We start from the raw sequence: 24,284 nt of genomic DNA on the forward strand, positions 1-24,284 counted from the left end.
ATCTGCCATCAAAGATATTAATGTTCAAAAGAGGCAAAGGACTTTGAAGGCTGAACAAAAATACCCCTAAAAATGATCTGAACTCATGTGACTAAACAAAAACCAGCTATTTACCTCCTGAGAACAGACTGCCTCTTCCTTTGCTTGGAAGCTATAGGAATGTACAGAACTACAAATGCAAAATTCCTGTATGTGCTTAGCAAAAGCTAAAGAACAACAGACTTTACACAGATTATGTTACTACTGTCCTCAGAGCAATATTAATTCATATTGGTTTCTGAAAGGCATTTATATTTTGAAAGTACATAAGCTTAAAGTTACATTTAAAAAATAATTTTACATATATATATACATACACAATATATGATATATATTTTAAAAATAGAAAATATATAGTATAATATATATTTTATATATGTTGTGTGTACATGTGTTCAAACTTGTGTTGCTGTTCATGTGTGTGCTGAGGCACATTCACATGTGTGCAAGATTAAAAGTCAAGGTATTACTAATTCAGGGTATTTAAAATTTTACAAGTGTATTTGCTTCCTTTCCTCTTTTTTTACTTTTTCTTTGAGACTTGGTTTCTTGCATCCTGGCTTGAACAATGAACACGCTGTATACACAACACTAACCTTGGTTTTCTGATTTTCTTCCTTCATTTCCCTTCAGCTAGGATCAATACACAAGCACCACCATGTCCAGTTTAGACAGTGCTGGGACCAAACCCAGGGTTTCTCTTACACTAGGCAACACTTCTACAAACCAAGCTATATCCCCAGCCCCTACTTGTTTATCTAAACTAATTTTAATGCATATGTAAAAATATAAAAATAGAACATATTTACAAGGTAACATAATTCAATATACATGAGTGTTTTCTAACATTCAAATCTGATTAAACATAATTATCTCCTCTTTTATTATTTATTTTATTGCTTTTATTACAATACTTATTGTATTTTATTCTTTGTGCATATGGGTGTTTTTGCTTTCATACATGTCTGTTAAACATATGCAGCAGTGCTTTTGGAGGCCAAGAGTGTTGGATCCCATGGTTCTAAGTTGCCATGTGGGTATTGGGGATCAAACCCAGGTCCTCTGAGAAGCCAGTGATCTTTACCACTGAGCCATTGCTCCAGTCCCATAACTTCCTTTTTAAAAGGTGTATTATTTTCATCTATGTGTATGAGTGTTTGCCTACATGTATGATGTACACCACTTGCATACTTATTGCCCACATATGCCAGAACAGGGCATAGGTCCCCAGGAACTGAAATTACAGATGGTAGTGAGCCACTATGTGGTGGTTAGGAACTGAAGCCAGGAGCTCTCTGACCCTATGCATTCTTTATAGTGAAATTTTTTCTATATTTTCATCTAGGGACTTGAAATACACCAATCACAACTGTCATTTATAGTTTCGTTCCTGCTAAACACCAAAGCTTCTTGTCCCTATTTAACTATAGATTAATTTCCATGAATCAAACCTCTTTTACTGTTCTCCCATTTTCTCCATGCCATCCTTCCATATTTAATGTTTTTCCTCATATTTTAATGAAACATTCTGAAAAGGCAATATAAACTAATAAGGAAAAAAAGCCTGCTTCTCCAGATAGCAACTCCTCAATGCTGTGACTGTGTGAGTCAAGAACACTGAGCACAGCCAGCTACTTTCATAGTGAGACTCAATCTGCATCATGACAATTAACTCCACACAAACACACACACACAGAGACAACACATTACATGAACATATACAAATGCTTTTATCTAGTGAGCTATCTTCTCAACCCCAACCAAAGTTTAAAATCTCAGATTTTAACTTAGAAATTGGTTAAACTCATCTTTCTCTAGCTGAGGGCACAAGACTTTAAATGCCAAGAAATAGTCCAAATAAAAAACAAAAAAGAAATCTCCTTCTACCCCAGTGTTACTATAAATATTGCCTACATGATTTATGCATTCCAATGTAAGATTCTGAACATAGTTTGAGAGTAACCCTGTGACACTTGAAACTACCTCCCAGTTGTCAAGTTTTGGCTCTCTGCTGGAAAGAACAGTTGTCTTCTGAGATAACTGATGTGTGCTTACCACTCCAAAGCTAACTCCCTCTTTCTCCTTTCCAGGGGCCATCTTACCTTGATGGCCTGTCAGTCTTGGAACGGTATGCTTCTTCACTCTCTTTTGATTTTGAGTGTGCTGACTTGGCTTTTGACTGCGGGCAGAAAAAAGACCAAAGAACAGTAAAGGTGAACTTCAGAAAATATCTATTCTCCAGCAAGCTTTCCTTTAATAATTTCAGGCTACATTTAGCCGAATAACATAAAAGTATTTTATATTTAGTCATTCAAGCCAAAAATTGACAGACACAATGGTCTGGTAGCTTTTCTGGGTGTGTGTGTGCGCGTACACACGCACACACACATACACACACACACACACACATGGTCTTCACAGGCATGTGTAGATAAGTAGGTGACCAGATTGAGTGGGTCAAACACTGCACACTCATAAACACACACACTCGCAATCCACACAGGCATGTGTAGATGAGTGGATTCACACACCACACACTCACACTTGCATGCACGTGTACATGAACACATGCACACACACATGTGTTTGCCGCACTCATTGTGATTCTCACAGGCACACACAGCTGATCAGATCCAGAAGACACACAGTTGATGGAATCTGGATCTGAGATCTTAAGCTCTTCTCTATATATCTGACTCATGAGCAAACAGCCAGCTAAAGCCCATTTCAAGTCCAATTTTCTAAGAAAGGATTTGTACCAGTACCAGTTACAGAATATGGAAACTGCAAGAGGCAGGACGCTAATAGTAACTAAACAAAGAAAAATGGGTTAAGTGATATTATCAGTACAGGTTCAAGGTTATTTCCCCTCATAATAATTACAGAAACTATGAGGCAGGCCCAGAGACCTAGAAGAGGAAAACAGAAAACAGTGCAGAGATTGGGTGTGTCCTGAGTACAGACTCGAGGCTGTATGTTCCCAGGCTAGTACTAACTCTGCTTCCCAGAGCCTTCCTTCACTAACTCTCCTGTCTGCTTGCTCTTCTACACTGTATGTTTTGCATTGTATGTAGTCTGTGATTTGTCTCACTCTAGAGACCCTCTGGTCTCCACCCCTTCAGCATACCCTACCATCAGCACCCAGACAACTGTCTTCTCACTGTTAAGGAAATTTCTACACTGGTCCCAGTGGTACCTTGCACACGAATACTGATTGTTAAATTGAACTTGCAATACAATTAATTCACAGTAGAATGATACACAACTACTTCTGATTAAGGAGGTAAAGTCCCAGGTCCTGCTAAAATGTTCTTGTCCTGAGATACAAGCAATGGTTGCTGGAAATATGCATTTGCTTTCCAGTCCTTCATCTATCAAACACTAAGAGAAAGCTCTGTGAAAGGGCAGAGGTACAATGCAGGCACCTGGGGAAGTGGGCAAATGAGGCTCACTGTGGCAGTTTGTAAAGCAGATGAAAACTGGGCCTCCTTTTACAGCGTGAACCCAGAAAAACGGACCCCTGTACCTGACTCTCGGACTGAAAATGATCAAAGTGAGCCTCACAGTCTGAGCAGTACCAATTCAATGTTTCCATTGTGAAACAACCATGACATATTAGTCATGTATGTAATACAGTTTTTTACATATCCAAAATGGATTTTTAGAGCTCATTCTAAAGGCAGAGTCCTGTTTTTCATCTCTCATTTTACTGTGATTTAAATGGAGCAAAACTGAAGAGGCATCACGCTACCTTGCAGTCAGGATCATGTTTTCTTTTGTCCAAAGATGACTTTTCTCGCTCTTTAGCTTTCTTGTAAGCTTTCTTTTCTTCAGCCATCAAAAGTCGAGCAATTTCCTAAGATATGGGCAATACCATTAGTTACAGATTGAGTTTGTGTCTCACAATATAGGGAGATCTCATTAATATGAACTGACCTCATCCTGGGCAACCTGAGCCGCTCTTATGTCCACATGAGTAGCCTGTGAACCAGAAGCACAACAAATAACTGTAATCTGTGCTGTCCATTTAAAACATCTTACAGAAAAGAAATTGGAATTTAAAATGAGTTGTAGCTTAGTCCCTGAAGCTGATGGCCAGTGGGTGCATTTTCACCGGCCACATTGAAGGGACTGAGCAACTCACTCGACAAAATATTCTTAGAGAACTACCAAGATTTATCAGTGCAGAAAATCAGGCTATGGAGTTCTGTTGCTCATGCTTATCAATATGCACAGCTACATGGAAAAGGCTTCCTTATCCAATAACACACATTCCTATAGCCTAAGTGAAGTACTGAAACTGCAGATGGTGGCAAATCCTACAGAAATTTTTTTCTATACATACAAACTTAAAAAATGGTTTAATTTACAAATCAATCAAGGAAAAAATTATTAACCCCAATAATGAAAGATACCACTTTTCATAATATTGTACTGAAAGTACTTATTTTTAATAACAGATAACCAAAAACTATAGAAAGTCAAGCATGGATAAGTGGGGTGATATTCTACTCCCCTTCCTCTGTCTCGATTTCCCCACCCTTAGAAAAGAGTTTTTCAACTGATGGAACCATAATGCCAACAACAGAACTCTTTAACGGTTATTATAAAACTGAATTGTGATTTGGCTTGCACATACAGCCCTATGACTTCACTTGAACTTTGATCTTAAATATACCCACCAAAAGTTCTTCCTCTTGCAATTTTCGGGCAATTTCAGCATCATACCATTCCTGGTCCCTGGGGCTCACTCGTGTGGGAGGACAGACAGCTTCTTTTATTCCTCTTGGTTTCATTCCTAGAAAAAATTCAATTCAATGAGGTAACTGGGGCTGTTTTCTAAAAAGATAAAAATATTAGGAAAAAGACATCTTAATATTTAAAATGAATTTTTTCCATGAATGGAAATAATAACACACACAACTCAAACATTTTAACAAAGTTACTTCCCAAAATCTGCCTGGTAGAAACATTTCTCACAGTTTCTGCAACAGTACAAAATCATACAAGAAACCAGAACGAAAACAAGTCTTCAAAACAGAAACCCAAAATAAAAACATAGTCACTGAATATGAAAACATTTAAAAGAAAAGAAGGTTCCAGAATCAGAGTTTTAATGTGGTTTAGACAACCAAGAGAAAGGCTTCCTCTCAGGTCCTGTAGCTATTCATCTCCCTGCAGAACAGACAGGGCCATCTACAAGTAAGGAGAAAACGTGTCAAAATGACTCTGCTTTCCCTCTGTCGCATACACAGAACCATTTGCTCTAGATCTTTCCTACAACTTTGACCCATCTGTTATTGACATTAAAACATTTTAGGGAAAACATAACATGGAGGAATATCAGAAAGTGCAATGGCCTCAGAATTGTGCTCCTCTGGAAAGAGAGGGATGAAGAGAATTGACTGACAATTGTGCTTTTGTACTCTGCTGTGTTATAGGAACACACACAGCCTTCTACAAATTCCAAATAAGGCAAAAGTTAATCTCATTTCAAAATTGTAGATACTTCTCTTTGCATACCTTTATAGGTTACAGTTAGTCAACAAGATGAATATATTGCCCTCAGAAATAATAAAACCTTTTAAGGGAATCATAGATCAGGCATCTAGCATAACCATCAGTAAATGAACACTAGAGGGATACAAATTTACTCAGATAAACTCTCTGTACTACTAGTCAAAGCCACTATCACTTGATAGTGCTTGAGCAATATTAAAACACCATCCCGACACCATGTATTCTAACTTGAATAGGCTGGGTGAGCTCTTGCCTTGGGGCATCTATTTTAAGCCCTTCCAATGGAATTTTATCTTCAAGCAACATGGAAGCACTGGCTAAGAACATTATGCCATCAAGATAAGCATATATTAAAATAGTTAGCAAAATATCTAATTACATTTAACCACAAGCTGCTAACACATCTACATATATAAAAGTAAATTACATTTAGAGAATTTTGCTTATGTTATGAAATCTATTTTTATAGATATTCTACTGAACATTGTGGTAAATTTAAAATAGAGACTCGTGCATGTGTATGTTATCATAAAAACGATAAGAAACCTTGTCTTTCTTAACTCACACTTCCCAGGACCTCACCAACCAGATCATCACAAATCACCTCTAGTGGTATTGAATCCTATGCTGGTTTGGCATGGTTTATACCAGATTTCTGACTGGTTTGGGATAGTCTCAAGAAGAGGGCATATGCAATTGGGTATTACACTTGCCTGAATTATGATTTGTATGACCATATTTAAAAAGGCAGATTTTAGAGAAAACAACTACACTTAAATAGGGACTTGAAAATGGGTAAAGTCAGTGAATGGATGAATTGTTGTACCATACTCCAATCTACAGAAAGGAAAGGGGTTCAGCGAATGGCCTAAAGCCTCGCTGCGGATGAAAGACTATGCCTGATTTTTTACCTACTGAAATGCTACAAATGGATACACTCAACTTTCAAAATATCCAACATTTTCCCAACAGTGTGATCTCCTATGTAACAAAATTTATAGAAACATCAGTTTAAATTCTAACAAAGATGTAGTTAAATGAATAGTGCTATTACACTGACAGGATGATTAAATTATAACTACTATCAGTCTAAAAGGACCAGAGTCTATTAATAAAATCCGAATTTGAACCATCATCTCTCTCTGGCCCAGCTACCAGCATGACGGTTTACTCAGATATCCGCACATTACCAGTATTTGCAGTTCTCATTCCACAGAAGTGCCCAGAGCCTAAGGCGATGGATCTCTCTAGAGGCAGGATCGCCTCCCCAGCTACAGTGCCTAAGACAATGAATGGATCTCTCTAGAGGCAGGATCGCTTCCCCAGCTACAGTGCCTGAGACGATGAATGGATCTCTCTAGAAACAGAATCGCCTCCCCAGCTACAGTGTCCTCCAGACTCAAAGTGATGAGACGTTTATAAGTATATAGTGCATTAAAGTCATCATTATAAAAACAGAGATAATCGAACATGTTGGCACTCTAAATAGAATTTGAAAACTATTCTTAAATAGAGGTGCCACATCTCAGCTGTTCCCTTCTTTCTCTATCTCCTCTTTCCCTAGGTCTTTTTGTGTGGTGCTGCAGATGACCATGCTAGGCAACTGCTCTACTTGAGCAATACCTGCAGTTTACATACAGTTAATATTCTACAACTGGAGAACATAATGACGTACCAAAGGAAACACAAAAGAACTATTCTGTTTAAATAAAATTTGATGTAGAAAGATAAATGGGAGTGGAGCTCACAAGATAGGGTCTTACTAAACTAAGTAGCCCTAGCTGACCTACAGCTCACCATGTAGACTGCGATAGCCTTCAACTCACAGAGATCCTCCTTTTTCTGTTTCCCAAGTGCTGGGAATAGAGGTATACACCTGCAACCAAGAAAAACTAAAAATACTAGTATTGGAGATAAATTTAGACTAAGTATGATTTAAAACAAAATGTAACTGATGGGATTTTGGTATTGCATATCCATATATCATAAGAAGCCATTTGAGACGAGACTGGGCACGTTCAGGGTGGTATGGCTGGGCAGTGGTGGCACACGCCTTTAATCCCAGCACTCGGGAGGCAGAGGCAGGAGGATCTCTGTGAGTTCGTGTTCAGTCTGGTCTACAAGAGCTAGTTTCAGGACAGGCTCCAAAGCTACAGAGAAACCCTGTCTGATGGGGTGGAGGAAGCAAAAAAAAAAAAAGAAGCTATTTGACATTTAGGGCATGTCACAATGTATCTGATTCAGAATTCACAAGGGATACAAGCATGTGTATTTAAGGCCCTGGAAAGTGTAAGCTAACCTGTGTAACCAATAAGCTGTCACAGATGTAAGCACAATAAGCTCCTCTCAAAGAGTTTAAGTGCTCTATGGAAAGTCAACCAATTCTCACTTTATCTTAGCAGTGCCATTTTCGGCTGTCTTCTTGCTCCCCTATTGTGCAAATGCTCTTGGACCCAGTGTTGTTACCCTATCCTGCTAGTTTAGTCATCGATAACTGAAAAGGAATCTGGCATATACCACATCGTTAAGAACTGTAACCATTTTCAATAGCAAGTGCTGACACCAGTGCCTAACTATTAGTTCTTAATGTAACTCCTGACCATGTTCAAAATCAAATACCAAAGGAACTGGGAAGAAAAAGGTTTAAAGCAGGCTAAGTAGAAAATGGTGAGTATTAAGCAGTTCTCACTGAAATCATCTTAGTAGCTATAACCATACTGCTCTCTACACCCTGTATTAGCAGAGCAAACCTTTATTACAGCTCCAGGACTACTGAAGACTAAGTAGGTGCTTAGTTTCAGGTCCCCAAACTTCTTAAAAACCCTGGCAGATGATTAAGTGCTCTAAATGTTAACTAGTCTTTTGAGCACATTCACAGCAGGTTCCCAGATTCCAAATGTAGAGGTCAATTACCAAGTCTCCTCCCATACTTCATGGAACTGTGGGCAACATTCTTCTTAATCTAGGCACAGTGTAACTTCCCCATCAGCCTACTTAATGAATACCAGCAACCTCTTCTCTATTCTCCCAGTTCTTTGTTCATGTCTTCCTAACACGATGCATCAAATATGAAAATGTTTATGTATCTGTCTTTAAATACATCCATCTGTCTCTGAAGTTAGACTCTGGCACAAGGCTCAAACAACATATGTGGTATTCAGTACAGCTTGCTAAACTAAAATTTTCTTTTTCTTATAACCAAATCCTTTATTTATTAACTTTATTTTATTTTTACTTTCATTGACTCTTTATGGAATTCACAGCATGCATTCGGATCCCAATTATCTCCCCATCTCTTTGCATCTGCCCTCATAACCAAGACCTTTTAATGTGAGATACGATAAGAAAGCCAGCAGAGTCAGAATGAATCTGCAGCCTAGAAACTAGCTTTGCAATCACCAGCAAGGCGTGAGTAGATCCCAGCGGGTGCTCCTTGATAGTTGTACCACAGAAACCTTTCCATCTTTGTACAATTCAGTAAGCACTGACTGAAGGCGAAATGGTGAATGCTATGTCTATTAATTACAGCTGCCACGCCAGTGTAGCAGCCACGAGGAAAGCCTTCGCTCAGGATGTCCCAAACAGCACAGTGCGTTACTGTATCCATGATAGACTGACTACAAGATTAAGCTTCATTGCTGCCAAAATTTAAGAGTTATTTCCTGTACACATTCACTTCTTATTTTTATTCTAATTTTGTCTTTTTTAACTTTATTTCTTGCATGTATCTATATGGTATGAAAGTATACATATACGTGAGTGTGTGCAGTGTTAATGCATGTCTGTATGGTCCCCTGAAGTTATTAGGTATTTTCCTGTTCTCTCTCAATTTTATATGTTGAAGCTAGTTCTCTTGCTGAATTCAGAACTAATTGTTTCTGGCTATGGTAGTTACAGTGTGTTACAGAGACTAACCACTGTTTCCTGAGTACTCGGATTATGGGTATCTGCTAAGGCTGCCTGACCTTTCTATGGGTTCTAGATTTAAACTCAGGTTCTCAAACTCATGTAGTAAGTGAGCCATCTCCCAAGCTCTTACCCTCTTGTTTCTGTATGAGTATTGAGAACTTGTGTATCTTGGCACTTAGAAGAAGTGCACAATTAAGAGTTGCATGTTAAACCATAAAAGGTAACTTAAAACAATGATTTTTAAGCTTTAATTATGAAAGTATCACTTATAGGAATCAGGACCACGAGGGGTGCACCCACCCACTGTGACAGTGGAACTGATCTATTGGGAGCTCTCCAAGGCCAGCTGGACTGGGACTGAATAAGCATGGGTTGAAACTGGACTCTCTGAACAAGGCGGACAGTGAAGGCTGATGAGAAGCCAAGGACAATGGCACTAGGTTTCGATCCTAATACATGAACTGGCTTTGTGGGAGCGTAGCCTGTTTGGATGCTCACCTTCCTGGACCTAGATAGAAGTGGGAGGACCTTGGTCTTCATGTAGAGCAGGGAATATGGACTGCTCTTCAGTATCGAGAGGGAGGGGGAGTGGACTAGGGGGAGGAGAAGTGGAGTGGGGATAGGGGGAGGGGAGCGGGGGGAGGGGGCAATATGTGGGAGGAGGGGGAGGGAAATGGGAAACGGGGAGCAGTTGGAAATTTTAAGTAAAAAAGAATAAAAAAAAAAATTTGGCCTAAGGGAAAAAACAAAAAAAAAACAAAAAAAAAAAATATTCCAAATGGACTCAGAAATGTCCAGATTTTAAAAATATCCTACCCTAGGCACCTCTGATAAAAATGATAAACGTCCAGATCTGAAAGCCTTGCTGACGTCTCCCTTACAGATAAGAAAGATGAGGTCTAGAGATAAAGTACTTCTCATCCCACTGGCAGACAAACACAGAAGTCAATTAACAACCAGATCTTCTTGGTTTACTTAATTAAAACCAAAAATTAAAGAATCTTCAATTTAAAATCAGAGTATCTTATGTAAGGCTGTGGCAAACAACGACTAGTATTTGGCACCTATATTTGCAACCTGGCCCTGGAGAACCCTCCAACACAGCATGCTCTTAAGGGAGAACAGTACAGATATTTCCTTATTCTGGAGACCTAAGATCAATAGGAATCTCACACAGTACCTGGCTCCAAGATTCATTTAAGGACAAGAGTTCAAATTGGAGAGACAAAGGTTGCGTACAATGCTTACTGCACTGACTGGCTTTACACACAGGATTCCCAACAGGGTGACCCATTACCTGCATCATGGTGGTGTTGAAGCTCTTCATCCTCTGAGAAGGGAGGAGTCCTGGGCTTACGTCTCCGTTCTCTGTGATCACCTTGCCCAAGGTCCCTCCCACACACAATTTCATTAGAGGGAAGCCCTGTTTTCTGTGAAGACTTGGGTGAAAGTCTGCCATGGTGTCGGGACTGTTTTTCCCAACTCCGAGCTCGAGGGCTACTCTTAGCCTCCCAGTCATCAGAGTCAGTGCTCAGAAACACCTCACCACTGATCTTCGGAAGTGGAGGTTTCCGGAGCCTCTCTTGACCAGTCTGCTTTCTTTCATGTTGATCACTGGAAGTCTGGGCATCACCCCTCCCTCTGCCTGAGCTAGAAGGCAGAGATCTCTCTGATGAAAATGGTTCCTCCATCTCTTCCAAGTTCTCCAGTAGATGCCTTGATTTCCCCTTCTTCTGCTTTACAGGCTTTCCATCATTTTGGAGTCTATAAAACCTTGAGTTTCCCACTTCCCTGGCCCTCCTTGACCTTGGCTGGTCTGAGTGGAGGTAGAAGGTATAAAAATAAAATGGATAACTTTATGAGAGTATAAATTCATTACACAGGGAATTTGGGACTCAATATTATATTTTTAGGTGGATAAAATTGTTGTGAAACTTCACAAATTGAGATATGAAGATGAATACTATCTGGATTGATCCATGCAGACATAGCCAAAGAAGTAAAAGCAAAATTTAAGTGAAATGATTTGAATCAGAAAGAATCTGATCATGATTAGGGAGAGCTTAGCAAGTTCATATTTGCTGATAACAAATGATGAACAACATCATCAAATCCTACTTTGTAATGCCAATAACAAAATGATGGACGGTGTGGTGGTTTGAAAGAAAATGGCCCCCATAGGGAGTGGCACTATTAGGAAGTGTGGTCTTGTTGAAGGAAGTGTGCCATTGGAGGGACAGGCTTTGAGGTCTCATATGCTCTAGACAAATCCAACATCTCAGACCACTCACTTCCTGTTGCTTGCAATTCAAAATGTAGAAATCTCAGCTCCATTCCAGCACCATGTCTCCCTACATGCCGCCAGTTTCCCATCATGATGATAACGGATCACACCTCTAAAACTGTAAGTCACTCCAATGTAATGCTTTTCTTTATAAGAGTTACCATAGTCAGAGTGTGTCTTCATAGCAATAGAAACCCTAAGACAGACAGCAAACATCAAATTCTACTTTCTGAAGACAATCTGCAGCTAGAATAGGTGCTACCAGTTAGAGGTCATAAAGTCTTACAAAACAGTGATGAGACTCCAGTTGTAGATTTCTAAGCATTCTCACCGAAGTGATGGTAAGATGAAGTACAATGCTCCTAACTTCCGCTTAGTTCAAAACGACTACAGATCTCTACCCTCTACCTCCAACCCCCATGTGTTCAAAACAAGCATCCCCAGATACTTCTGGGACAGCCTGGGTTCTAGTTTAGTGTAGAGGGAAGACAGAGTCAAGCAGAATGTTAAAGTAAATGACTTGTTATATTGAGGTAATTCTGTTCCTCATTTTAGTTGAATCCTATCAAGGAAAAAGCTAAAATGGAAATGACATTTGGAACACATAAACAGGTGTCATTTTCCAAATACATTTTAAAAACATCCATACTGTCTTCTAAATACAAACATAAAGTATAAGCTACAAATGAAATTCCCTAATTTAAAAGAAAAAACAACCCTACATACATGGGTGTTTTTATGGGGCTTTATCAGGCCCAAGCATACTATAAAAACAAGAAAGTAAATTAGTGAGCATTTTGCAAGACCAGAGTAACTGTAACATTTCTAAAGCCTTTTACTACACTTTAGAAATAGTAAAAACAAATTTCATTCCATAAAAAAAATGCTCAGATAACTAAGCTGTTCTTTGCAATAATCAGGCATTTGCTGAATACTAAAACAGCTTCCACGAGCAGGCAGACTTAAGGGGTCTTGGTCAGGTTGTGTGTTTTGACTGTAATATAAGGAAGTATGTAAAAGTACTATATATGGAAAGTATGCTAAATACAATACCGATAAAATAGCCTCCACTCAACAACCTCAGGTTTCTTTTACATTTTTTAAAGAAAAGGAGCTTCCCTTCAAAGGTGGATCTAGAGTAAAATCTGCTTTCTTTAACAGATACTTATAAAATGATTTTCTCCATAGTTCAGAATCAAATTTGTACTTCATCTAAAAGTGGTATAGTTAAAAAAAAAAAAAAACAAAAAAACCCCTGCTCTTTTACTTCCTGTTAACTCCGTCTTCACAACAGAGAAAGAATTAATTGGCTGCCAGAATTAATGTAATACTGACAAGGTATGAAATGATGACCGCATTCAGAGAGCCGGCTTACCAGTGTCTATACCAGTGTGTTCAGGGGGCGCTATGAGTGGAGTCCATCGGAAAGCTCAGAGCAAACACAAAGGAACTTGTTTGGAGATAAATTATGAAACTATGATTTCTTTAATTCTTCCTAAACAGTTAACTGATAGTAGTTTCATTTTCTATAGCTTACCTGTGATAGCATCTTTAAATCTGGGGTAGGAGAGAACGCAGTGAGGGATTCTGCTTGAACCTATTCCAACCATTCTAGTTGCAGAAAGAGATTTGGATGTTCTTGAGACCAAGTTATTTGTCAAGTATAACTAATGCTTTCATTGGCAATCTGTGTGATATGGATGGCACACACATGTACACATATGTGTCTACATTTTAAGTGTGTATCCATATTTGTCATTCAAGGTAAGATTTTGTTGAAACAAAATACAAATATATGTCTGTGTATGTGTTATATATATACTATACATATTTATACACACACATATATAACTTAAAGTTTACAAGTCACTCATCAAAATTATATTATTTGATCTTTTCATAATCTATGAGAAATATATTTTTGTAACTTCATTTTACAGATGAGAAAAATGCCTTAGAGAAGTCAGAGTAAGTACCTTTGTCAAACTGCAAATTGTTCTAAGGGACTAGAGTGATAGTCTTCAAAGTTTATTCATGTATTTAGAAATAATCGCAAATATGAACATGATACCAGGCAAGTGGCTTTAAAGAGAAAGAGGATTCACAAAGGAATAATTTATGTTATTTTTTCTATGAACATTCACAAATATTTTAGATAATTTAAAATTTAAAATCTATAGATAATAATTTTTAAGATTTATTAAAGCTTATATATATAGCAAAAGATAAAAGGACAAGCACTGATATACTGTGATTATTACACAACAAAGGCAAAAATCAGATTCTATTAAAAGATAAAGCAGAATCCAAGAACTGATCGTGTGTGTTGGGAAAGAATCCTACATAGAGCATAATGCTGCTTTGTAATGACAAGCTGAATAGCACAGTCCCTATGGACCCACCTAGGTCTAACTCAAGGGGTATAAAAGAAAATTGTATAGTCAAAAACACACATCATCACCAAAGGAAAAGAAATACCAGTGTCCACACAAGCTTGAGGAGCCAACATTTTCTATTCCTTAATATTCTCTTAGCACCTTCAAACAAGCCTTTATTCTACTCCACTCTCTACAAGTTTAGAAAGATAGCTAAAATAAATATAATTCTAGGTATTCTTAAAGAAAAACCACAAAAATTTAAATCGTCTCCTACAATAAAGGTGCATCAGGATACTAGTACTGTAATCCAAACACATAGGCTTGAGTCCCAACTCAAGTTAGTTCGAGTTTTAATTCAAGTACTTAAAATGGACATTTTAGTTAACTCTTCTGCTATTCTAATTCCTTTTAGACTTAAAATTTTAAAACAGAGGGAATGAAGAGGTCGCTCAAGTGGTAGCAAGTACTGGCTGCTTCTCCAGAGGACTGAGGTTTGATTCTCAGAAGCCACACGGTGGCTCACAACCATCTCTAACTCCAGTTCCAGATGATTTGGGGCCCTCTTCTGGCCTCCATGGGAATATGCAGTGCATAGACATATGTGAACGTAAAACATAAAATAAAATTAAAAAATTGAAGTTATTTTTATTATAGTGAACATGCTTCAAGAGCAAATTTTAAAATAAATAAACAAAACCCACTACTACACAAATTCTGCATTTCTAAGATTTTGACACTAAAGAATAGTAAGTAGGAACCAGAAGGTTCGTTCCTACTAAATAAAACAATGGCAACAACCTTCTTTCTTTGTGTAAGATGCAATATGCAATTTCAGAAGAAAAATGAGCATAATAAAGATAGCTCTTTAAAAAGAATTGAATTTATGTAGGAAGACATCAAGCTACTTCCCAAACAAGCCAGAGAGTTGACTGCTAACCAATTATATTCATGTTAGTTAAAAAAAAAAAAAAGAAAATAAAGAAAAAAGTGACTGAGCAACATTATTCTCAAACTACAATAATCTTACCACCTATACATACACTGATTATTCTCATTAAGGGAAAGACATACTTTTACATGATAAAATTTTTTTAAAGCAGCTGATCATTGGGTTACAAGGCCCTGTAGTAAATTTTTACTGTCTAGGCTGTCTTTAATTTTGTTCATTGGTACCCCTGGAAGTACAGTCTTGAAACTGGACCTCAATAATCAGGAAGACAAGAAGCTAGAAGAAATTTTCTTCATCTGATAAATCTTTAAAAGTGCTGAACTATGTTCTGTGTTTGCAAATATTCTGTTCCCAACACACTCTGAGATAATCCCCACCACCACCATAGGCACCACGATGAAAAGCAGCACTAAACACACAGAACTCTTTCCCTCCCAAATTCTACATGCTAATCAAACCCAGGGAAATCATCAAGGCCACAAGCTGACAGTAAATTCCATAGCTTAGGTGGTACTGCAGGCAATCAGAGGGGAAAGCAGGGTGAAGAACGCTCGTTTACCCAGTGACTGACGCATGATACATCTTCCTATTCAAACAGCGCTGCTCAGACTTTTTGAGGAAAGTGTCAATGCAGAACTGTACCCGCCGTTTGCCATATTACATTATTTTGTAATTAACACAACACTACAATGGGTTCAGCACCAAGAGTGCATTAGTGTTACAAAGTCATATTCAAGTTCAGTAAAAACATGGCCATTAAATAATAAGAAATACAGCTACTCATTAAAATAAAATAGAATATAAATTTAAAACTCAAACAGAGCACTGCCACGAATCTACATGCGGCCAGAGTCTGGGATAAGACCACGTCTTTCCCGCAGTCCCTAGCTGACGTTGTGGACCAATTGAAACAGGAGTTTCGTAGCTGGGGTAAGGACTGGTAGGTCATGACACAGGCACTGGCTGTTACCTCCATCTTCATGATAGTAGTTATCCCCAAAGGCACAGCTCCCAGAAGGCTCTGGAATGTGCTTCTTCCTCTTTTTCTCTTCTTGTAGTTCCTTCTCTTGCAAAAGACGTGCTATGTCCTACAAAGCAAAAAGGAAGTGAAAATACTATCACCAGAGAGCAAATAAGGCTGACAAGGGCAAACTGGGATTCTTCCTGTCAGCTGTCTTCTGCTGTCTAAGGCTCCTCAGCCTTCCATGCAAACATTAAACGTCATTCAAATGCCAATGTGACTGCTCAACAAGAGGGATGCATAATCTAGAAAAGCATGATAGGCTTTATTTTTTCCCTAATTAAAACATAAAGCTAGCTAAGTCTACAAAGAGAGTCAAAGTTGTTTTGTCTAAAGCTGATTCTAGCATAATTTTTAAAATAAGTCTTTTGAAGTCTTTTATCCAAATAGATGATTTGGATTGGCAAGGAAATAGTAAGCTAGAAAACTTAATAAGCTAGCTTATAATTTAGTTATAAAACTTATAAAACTAATCATGTGATTCTGATCTGCTTTTCACAGGAATACTGCTGTATTAAGAGAAAGGAGAAGATAAGCACCCCCAGACCCCGTTCTGAGCAGATGCTATGGATTCTAATTCTCTCCCCAAATGTGACCGCCCTGCAGAGGCGCATACAAACAACCTCAGTAACATGAAGATGACACAGGTGCATACAAACAACCTTTGTAACGTGAGGATGACACCTCAGGAACAACTGAGTATCTATAGAGACACCAAAGAAGGAACACTACCCATGTTTCAAGGAATTCTATGGCTCTGAACTGTTAGGCTTTAAACAAGGCACAACATTTCAACAGGCAATATGCAGAACACAGCATTAGCAAGGCTGTCAGTCAGGGTTTTAATGGTACCAGGAATTACCAAAAGCTTAAAGAGTACAAGATACAAAATACTGCAGTAAAATGGTGGACGAGAAGATGGTGGGTGGGTCACAGGCACTCCTGAACATCTTCAGCGTCTGTGTTCTGTACTATACAAAAAGATGAACTGTTACCGAAAGTTCTGCTTGCGGTGTAGTATTCCGAACGTCAAGACTGCCTATGAAAGCCCCATAGAGGAGCACGGAGACTTTTGTGCACATTACACACTTTTCTGGAGAGAAGCTCCATACCCCATCAGGTCTTCAAGGCTCAGATAACAGGGCACGAAACACAAGTATGGGAAGAACATGAGAAACTTGAGATAGCTCTTTATAACATGGAATAAACATAGTGGTACAAAAACAGTACTTCTTTTTCTTTCTGAAAATTTGGTACAAAAAAAAAGTCTTTCTGAAATTTTATGTGTCCAAAAAATATATTAAAAGAAAAAAAAACTCAAAGGAAACATAATTATTCCACATACATTAAAAAAAAAAGTCAGAGTCAGACATGGTGGCATGGCCTTTAAGCCCAACACTCAGGAGACAGCAACAGGCAGAACTCTATGAGTTTGAGCCAGACTGGTCTACAGAGTAAGTTCCAGGACAGTCAGGGCTGTTACAAAGAGAAACTCTGTCACAAATACATATATACATACATACATACATACATACACACACACACACACACACACACACACACAGACACACACACGTTAGATGCAAATCCCAGGAAACAAAATTAGAAATGATTGTAACATATTTTTATCATTCACGAATACAGTTTTGTATATATGACAACATGGATGCTAATGTCCAGTTTCAAACTTGAAACTTAAATTTGTAGAATATACACCGAGCCCTGAGAAAAGTTTGGAGTTTATCTAAATGCTCAGACTGTGCAATGCCAGGCACCCGAGCAGGTGAGTGTAAAGGAGGACACATCCTTCTTTGTGCTTTTCCATACACGAACGTGAATTTCTAGTGTACTGATAGAAAATGTCCCTTTAGTGATTCTATCCCAGCCAGCTGGTCTGAAAGGGACATAATGAGACAAACAGTAACTACGCAAGACAAGTTTCTTAAGGTTTCAATTGAGTTTGGTGTGATAAAAAGTATAAGTTATTTTTTTTTTATTTTTTTTTTGGTATTCACTTCACTTTTTCCCCATATTTTTCATTTTTTTTTAAGTCGTTTTCTACAAGAGCTAGTTCCAGGACAGGAACCAAAAGCTACGGAGAAACCCTGTCTCGAAAAATCCAAAAAAAAAATAAATAAATAAAAAATAAAAAAATAAAAGAAGAATATACAAGGCAGCTCTAAACTGGGGTTTCCTCCATGGAGCTAGGGATTGGCAGGGTGAGACATTTAACTTCACTCCTTTCGCCACTATTAAAATTGTGCAAAGCTCTTTATATAATTTAAAAATCATTTTTCTAATTATCATGAGTATATGTTTACTGTGGATAATTTGTTAAAACATAGACAAGAAAACTGTGAAAAACTGAATGTCATTTTCCATCCTTCAAGAATATACCTGATACGTCAAGTTCCTCTAGATAGGAAACCTGTAGGTTTCTGGATTGTGATAGGGAAGAGGGAACGTTCCCTGAGTTGGAAATGGTGTCTCAGAGTCACAGTGCTTCTGACAGCTTCTTAATCTCCATACCCCCCCGCCCCCCCACAAAAAAAAAGAAATCTTAAGTAAAATTGCTATGGTTATGCTTATGTTAAGTTATCGATAAAATTTCATTCAAAAAAGTATTTTGTGATGATTTTTATTCATTTAATGCCCCAAATAGAACAAGATCCATAACCTCTGTATTTTACAATTCAAACTCAATGCTTTGTCACCTACTTGAATATGTCACTTGTAACTCAGTAAACAACATATTTGATTATTTTAAAAAAAAAAAGAAAGAAAAAAAGAAACCATCTTTGTATGTCAGAAAGACCTTAAAAATAAGGGCAAACATAGATGTGACCTGTGAGATGCTTCATCATTAAACAGGCATTTGCTGATTAAAAAAAAAAGTATAAGTTATTCATCCTTAAACTGAAATGTTTCTGACAACTTAATAACATCAGAGTAAATCAGCCTGCTTTCACCAGAACCCATGTGCCAGAACTATTGCCTTAAGGTCTTATTAAGTAACACACAAACCAAGAAGAAAGAGGGGTCATAGGTTTTAGCTTGAACCCCGAAAACTATCATGCTAAACACATGTTCTCCAAGTTTCTACCCTGCTGATCAGAGAAGTGGAAAGAAGCACAAATGCCCCTGAGTTACACCAGTTCCTATGCACCCCAATATCATTTCCCTAAGTGCTGGCTCTACAGCAAGCACAATACAAAGGAAAGAGATGGGCCCCTCACCCCGTCAATGAATTCTATTAAACAACACTCTGGAAACTTTTCATTGATTTCCTGATACCGAGCTCCATCCTAGTAATGAGGCAGCCACAGTCCACTCCCGTGAGGGAGACAAAAATAATGACCTCCTTTACTGCTCTGGCTGGTCTATCCGGTGAGGAGAAGAATACATGTCAGGCACTTGACAAGCAAATGTTTCCTTTCTTCTAAGCTCTTAGTGGCTTTAGGTTCTTTAGAAGAAAGGCTTTCTAGAGTTGAAAAAGACTATCCTAAGTCACAGGCCCCAAAGGGAGTTCTTCTTCTGCTTTCCAACTCCACCACAGCCTGACGTACTCTTGGCCATAACCAAAGTGCTTTCCTCTGAAACCAAAGGCGGATGGTATTAGTCACTGAGCTGGACACTATCAGTCAACTGGTCATCTTGTATGTGAAGTCTTCTGGATCCTCAGCTCCCTTCCTACAAACACATCCTCCAGAAAGGAGCATACTGTCTGTCTCAGCAGATCCTCCAGAAAGGAGAGTACTGTCTGTCTCACCAGATCCTCCAGAAAGGAGCGTACTATCTCAGCAGATCCTCCAGAAAGGAGCATACTGTCTGTCTCAGAGATCCTCCAGAAAGGAGCGTACTATCTCAGCAGATCCTCCAGAAAGGAGCATAATGTCTGTCTCACCAGATCCTCCAGAAAGGAGCATACTGTCTCACCAGATCCTCCAGAAAGGAGCAAACAGAAAGCATTCAGTTAAAACATACACTGTAGTTAACTCTTCAAAGTGCACACTGAAAGCTGAGGGTCTAGCTCAGTGTAAAAGGACCTCAAGCATATCCAGGGCTCTGAGCTCAATCTCTAGTATTACTCTCCTAAATAAGTTAAACAAAATGTATCTTAAATTTTTAAAACTAGACAGAAGAAACTGTTTAAGTTAAGAAGTAACCTAGGATTTTTCAATTTTGTTTTATGACAGTCTTTTATTAAATTAAAAATATGCACCTTGCAGAATTCATGTTTCATGAAATAAAATGGGCAAGCATATCTTCAAGAAATCTTAACCCTTTCTGAACTCAGGCCTAATCAGCTTTAATTTATCAGTGCAAGTCTGCAGAAATGACATATTTACAGAAGACCGAGTGGTTAGAATGTGAGTCTGCCAACATTATATTTCATTTCTCCCTTTACTAGTGTCAACCATATGAAGGACAGTGTTCAAGATCTCTAGAATACTGGAAGAAAACAATGAAAACATGCATTTGCAAATTTCCTTGAAGAGGCCAAATATCATGTTCTGGACAGCAGAGAATCTGGATACTGGCCAGGATCCTTAACAACATCTATCAAGTGGCAAAGGCTCATGAAACAATGCAGGGAACGGTGGCTCAGTGCTCTAGGACAGCCATTAAAGCAGCCCCAGGGAGCCTGCAGATCTTTTCCAGAGGGAGCACTCTATTAATCACAGGACCAAGCATTTTAGGGAAATTCTACACTACACAGGGGTACGTTAGGATTAGTTCTCCAGTAATATTCTCACCGCTGTCCTCTAGTCATCATGAGTTTTAAAAGAAAGACATTTTTAACTTGAAAATGAAAAGAGATCTAAAAATATGAGTTGTAAATTACTGTCAGTAATGGGGGAAAGTGGGGAAACAAAACCACCCAAGTAGATTGCTAGTCTACTTCATTAGTTAGCATTTTACACATGGATGTCTAACTTAGGGGACATCTCAAAGCAGGTATAATCAAGGGTTGTGCTGTAAAGCCAGGAAAACTGGAAAAGGCTATAGGTATAAAAGTAGCAGTATCACTGGGATAAGGAAAGCAGGGTTTTCTCAACCAGAAGCCCCCTTCCCTTAGCCTTACTGCAACAAACATATAAAAGTAGGTTACAGTTCAAATCACAGAAAATTATACTAACAAAAATATATGTTATTTGAGCTGCTCTTAAAATAACAAACTTATATAAATATACTTTTATAAAATCTTGATACCCTGAGGGTACTATGGATAAGCAGACATAACACTGGGCTCATTTTGATTATAAATTAGTTACTAAGTTTATTTCTGAGCAGTTCATAGTACAGATGGCTTCAAACTGTTAGACCAGAACCATATTCTTGCATGACAGGGCTAGCCATGCTAATATTTACATAAGAAAAACCAACCTTTCCTAAAATAGCTGCACATCACATGTGTCTAGACCAAGTTTTAAATGTACAAAATATGATATGCTTCTATACACACACATATACACACACAGAGAGAAACATACATTTCATACATACATATTGAATATAAGAACTGTCAAGTTAAGTCAACTAAATATAGCTTCTCTTGATTCATTTTAAAACATCAACAAATGCCTCTACTGTGACCAAAATGGAACCAACCCACTGGATCTCAGACCCTACCAGTGCCCTCCACTGGACACGTAGGGAAAACTCAACTAGTGTATTTAGGGCAAATGGAGACCAGAAGAGGTTCACAATGCTAACCAGCTACCTCTCCGCCCCTCCTTTTTTCTCCATCTGTCTCCCTGCACAGTGGCTTCTTTGCTTATATCTGCTGGGCTAACACATACAACCGTAACTACAATAAACACGATAATAAATAACAACTGAAAACATCTATGGTTAACCATAAAGTCTTAGTTGCTGAAATCTCCGGGTACATTTCCCAGTTCACTTTTGACTCTGCTAAGAAAAGGGAACAGACAGGTCAAAATATAGTGGAGGGCAAGCAAATAGAAGGCCTGAAAGGAAGACCCTTAAATCACAGCACAATGGAACATATTTAGCTTACTTAATTTTTTTCTAATTTTGCAAATATATACTCTGAGAAAAAAATCCATATTGTTATAAGGTAATGGAAGTGGAAAAACCAACCAGTCAAAAGCTAAAGGAAAAGCAATTCTCCACTTAAGTAGCAGAGGCCCCTTACATACCACCTCACTAAAACCCTACCACAGCCTCTCAGTGCAAAGGTGTATCAACTGACAGGACTGCCACTTGGGGACCTAAGACTGCATGCTTAATTAAACAGGTGGAAATCAAACAGTTAAAAGCTAAAAAGCTAAATTTAGGCCTGAACATTCCAAATCTAAAACACAGGTTTTATATTGTGCCACAGTACATATAAGTCAGAACTAAACAGTACAAACAAATTTCTCTAGCATCTTACTATAATATGGAACCAAGTCACTATTTAAGACTTTCTTTCTTGATCTGCAAACTGGAATTAATAACTACCTTGCTTACTTGAACCCACATACTTAAAATCAAGTGTTTGGTTTCTCTTTCTATCCCATGGCTTCCTGAATTGAGGTAGGGTTAGACAATATAAGTAGCATTTATCTATCTGCTAATTTACAAAAAGAAGCTTCCTGTCTATAAAATACAATTACTTATTTCAGCCTGGTTCCATCTCAAAGGAAGGCATTTACTATAAAGAAGCATGGCATCCTGCAGTAAGAATGGGTTCTTGTGATACTAACAGAGCAGGTCAGAAGTCAGCCCTAATCCTTACGTGCAGTGAGAATTATCAGATAGTCACAGTTTATTTCTTTAACAAACAGCTAAATATACTCAGATATTTCACAATCACTGGCCACTGAATGAATCTTTAGGTGCAAAGGTGGCTCTTTGTCTGTAGGCTAATTTGCTAATGACCCTGCTATATCTAAAAGTGACACATGTGTAAATTGGCTCACAAGAGTCTCAATTTATGTGATTATTATTAGTAGCACCCCTGTAGCTGTAAAAGATGTTTCTGGAAATTTAACAAATCAGACTGTAATGCTGCCATTAAAGTTGACCAATTGCTTTCTACAGTGCTATAAGTCAGTACAATGACCACCAACAGCCTAAGATGTGTGAAAGAAGGTAGACACAGAATTAGTGTACATAAAATTCTCAGTCTTAGAGCATTCTCAGTATAGAGTCTTACAAATAAACAGCACAACAGCAAACATCTACAAATTCATCTTCTAACAATCGAAACATTATTGTCAACTTATTCATTTCAGCTTTAAAAACGAACTTAACAAGAATGGAAGAATCAAATGCTTTGGATCAGCATAAAAAGCAAGTGAGAAGAATGCCAGCTCCTGGGACCTCCTAAGAACTGACTCCTCACTCTAGCGGGAGCTGCTCTCTAGACTTGCTCGCAAACACTGCAACCCACATGCAGGGTTTTAGCAAGCTGAAGATTGCTCACATTTCACTTACTCAGAGCCTCAGAATGGGGTTTTATTTGAGGCCTTTGTGGATATAATAATTTAAGATCATATAGGATATGGCAGCATCCTCGAATCAATCATGAGCTTCTTGCCTATGACAATGAAGATGGGCAGCTGGGGCACAGCTTCCCAGAGAAGGTCATCTTAGACTTCCTGTTTCTGAGAATAAGTTCCTATCCTGTTAAGTCATCATGATGGAGACAGCATTGCTAGAAAACGAACTCAGATTTCATGTCAAAACTTCCCCAGGACACAAGCCATCAAGAGGCCATAAACAGTGGTGCACACAAAACAACATCTAAGCCCTACTGCATTCCAGATGAGGAGTCCTGCTGTCATCCAGAAAGGATGCAGGACCTCACCAAAGTCATACCTCATCCTTCTTCTCCTGAATTCGTCGTCTCTCAGCCTCTATAGTCAGTTTCTCCTGAATTTCTTGAGCAATTTCACAGTCGTGTTGTTCACTGTAAAACAAAGGTATAGGTGATATAGACAAAGGACACAAGGGAACACTTTTGTTACACAGAACAGTTCATTGAAAACTATTATAAGCTGTTACAATTCAATTTACATGACAGTGACAGAAAAGACCATTTCCCAACTGAACCAAGTAAAAAGTTGGATCATAAAGTGACTGTGTGGAAAATCTGGCATTCCTTCAGATATAATGAAAGCTGCATTGCTTTACCCAAGTGGGGCCACTCTACAGGAAGATAGAGGGTCT

General features: G+C 38.3%; 1 protein-coding gene across 3 annotated transcripts in view; it reads right to left on the minus strand.

The window, feature by feature from the left end:
- The window catches only part of Ccdc50 (coiled-coil domain containing 50), a 65,143-nt gene that overhangs the window by 8,488 nt on the left and 32,371 nt on the right, over window positions 1-24,284 (minus strand). For 2 of the 3 annotated variants that reach the window (XM_057764169.1, XM_057764170.1), the window contains 6 exons: window positions 23,934-24,024; window positions 16,050-16,167; window positions 4,722-4,837; window positions 3,976-4,020; window positions 3,791-3,895; window positions 2,142-2,218 (listed from right to left, as the gene is read on the minus strand). In XM_057764169.1, the coding sequence (XP_057620152.1) occupies window positions 2,142-2,218; window positions 3,791-3,895; window positions 3,976-4,020; window positions 4,722-4,837; window positions 16,050-16,167; window positions 23,934-24,024 (552 nt within the window). Of the gene's footprint in view, window positions 1-2,141; window positions 2,219-3,790; window positions 3,896-3,975; window positions 4,021-4,721; window positions 4,838-10,765; window positions 11,285-16,049; window positions 16,168-23,933; window positions 24,025-24,284 lie in introns of all 3 variants that reach the window. The other variant, XM_057764171.1, reaches the window with a different exon arrangement.

This window comes from Chionomys nivalis, chromosome 3, assembly GCF_950005125.1.
Source record: "Chionomys nivalis chromosome 3, mChiNiv1.1, whole genome shotgun sequence".
Classification (NCBI taxonomy): Eukaryota; Metazoa; Chordata; class Mammalia; order Rodentia; family Cricetidae; genus Chionomys; species Chionomys nivalis.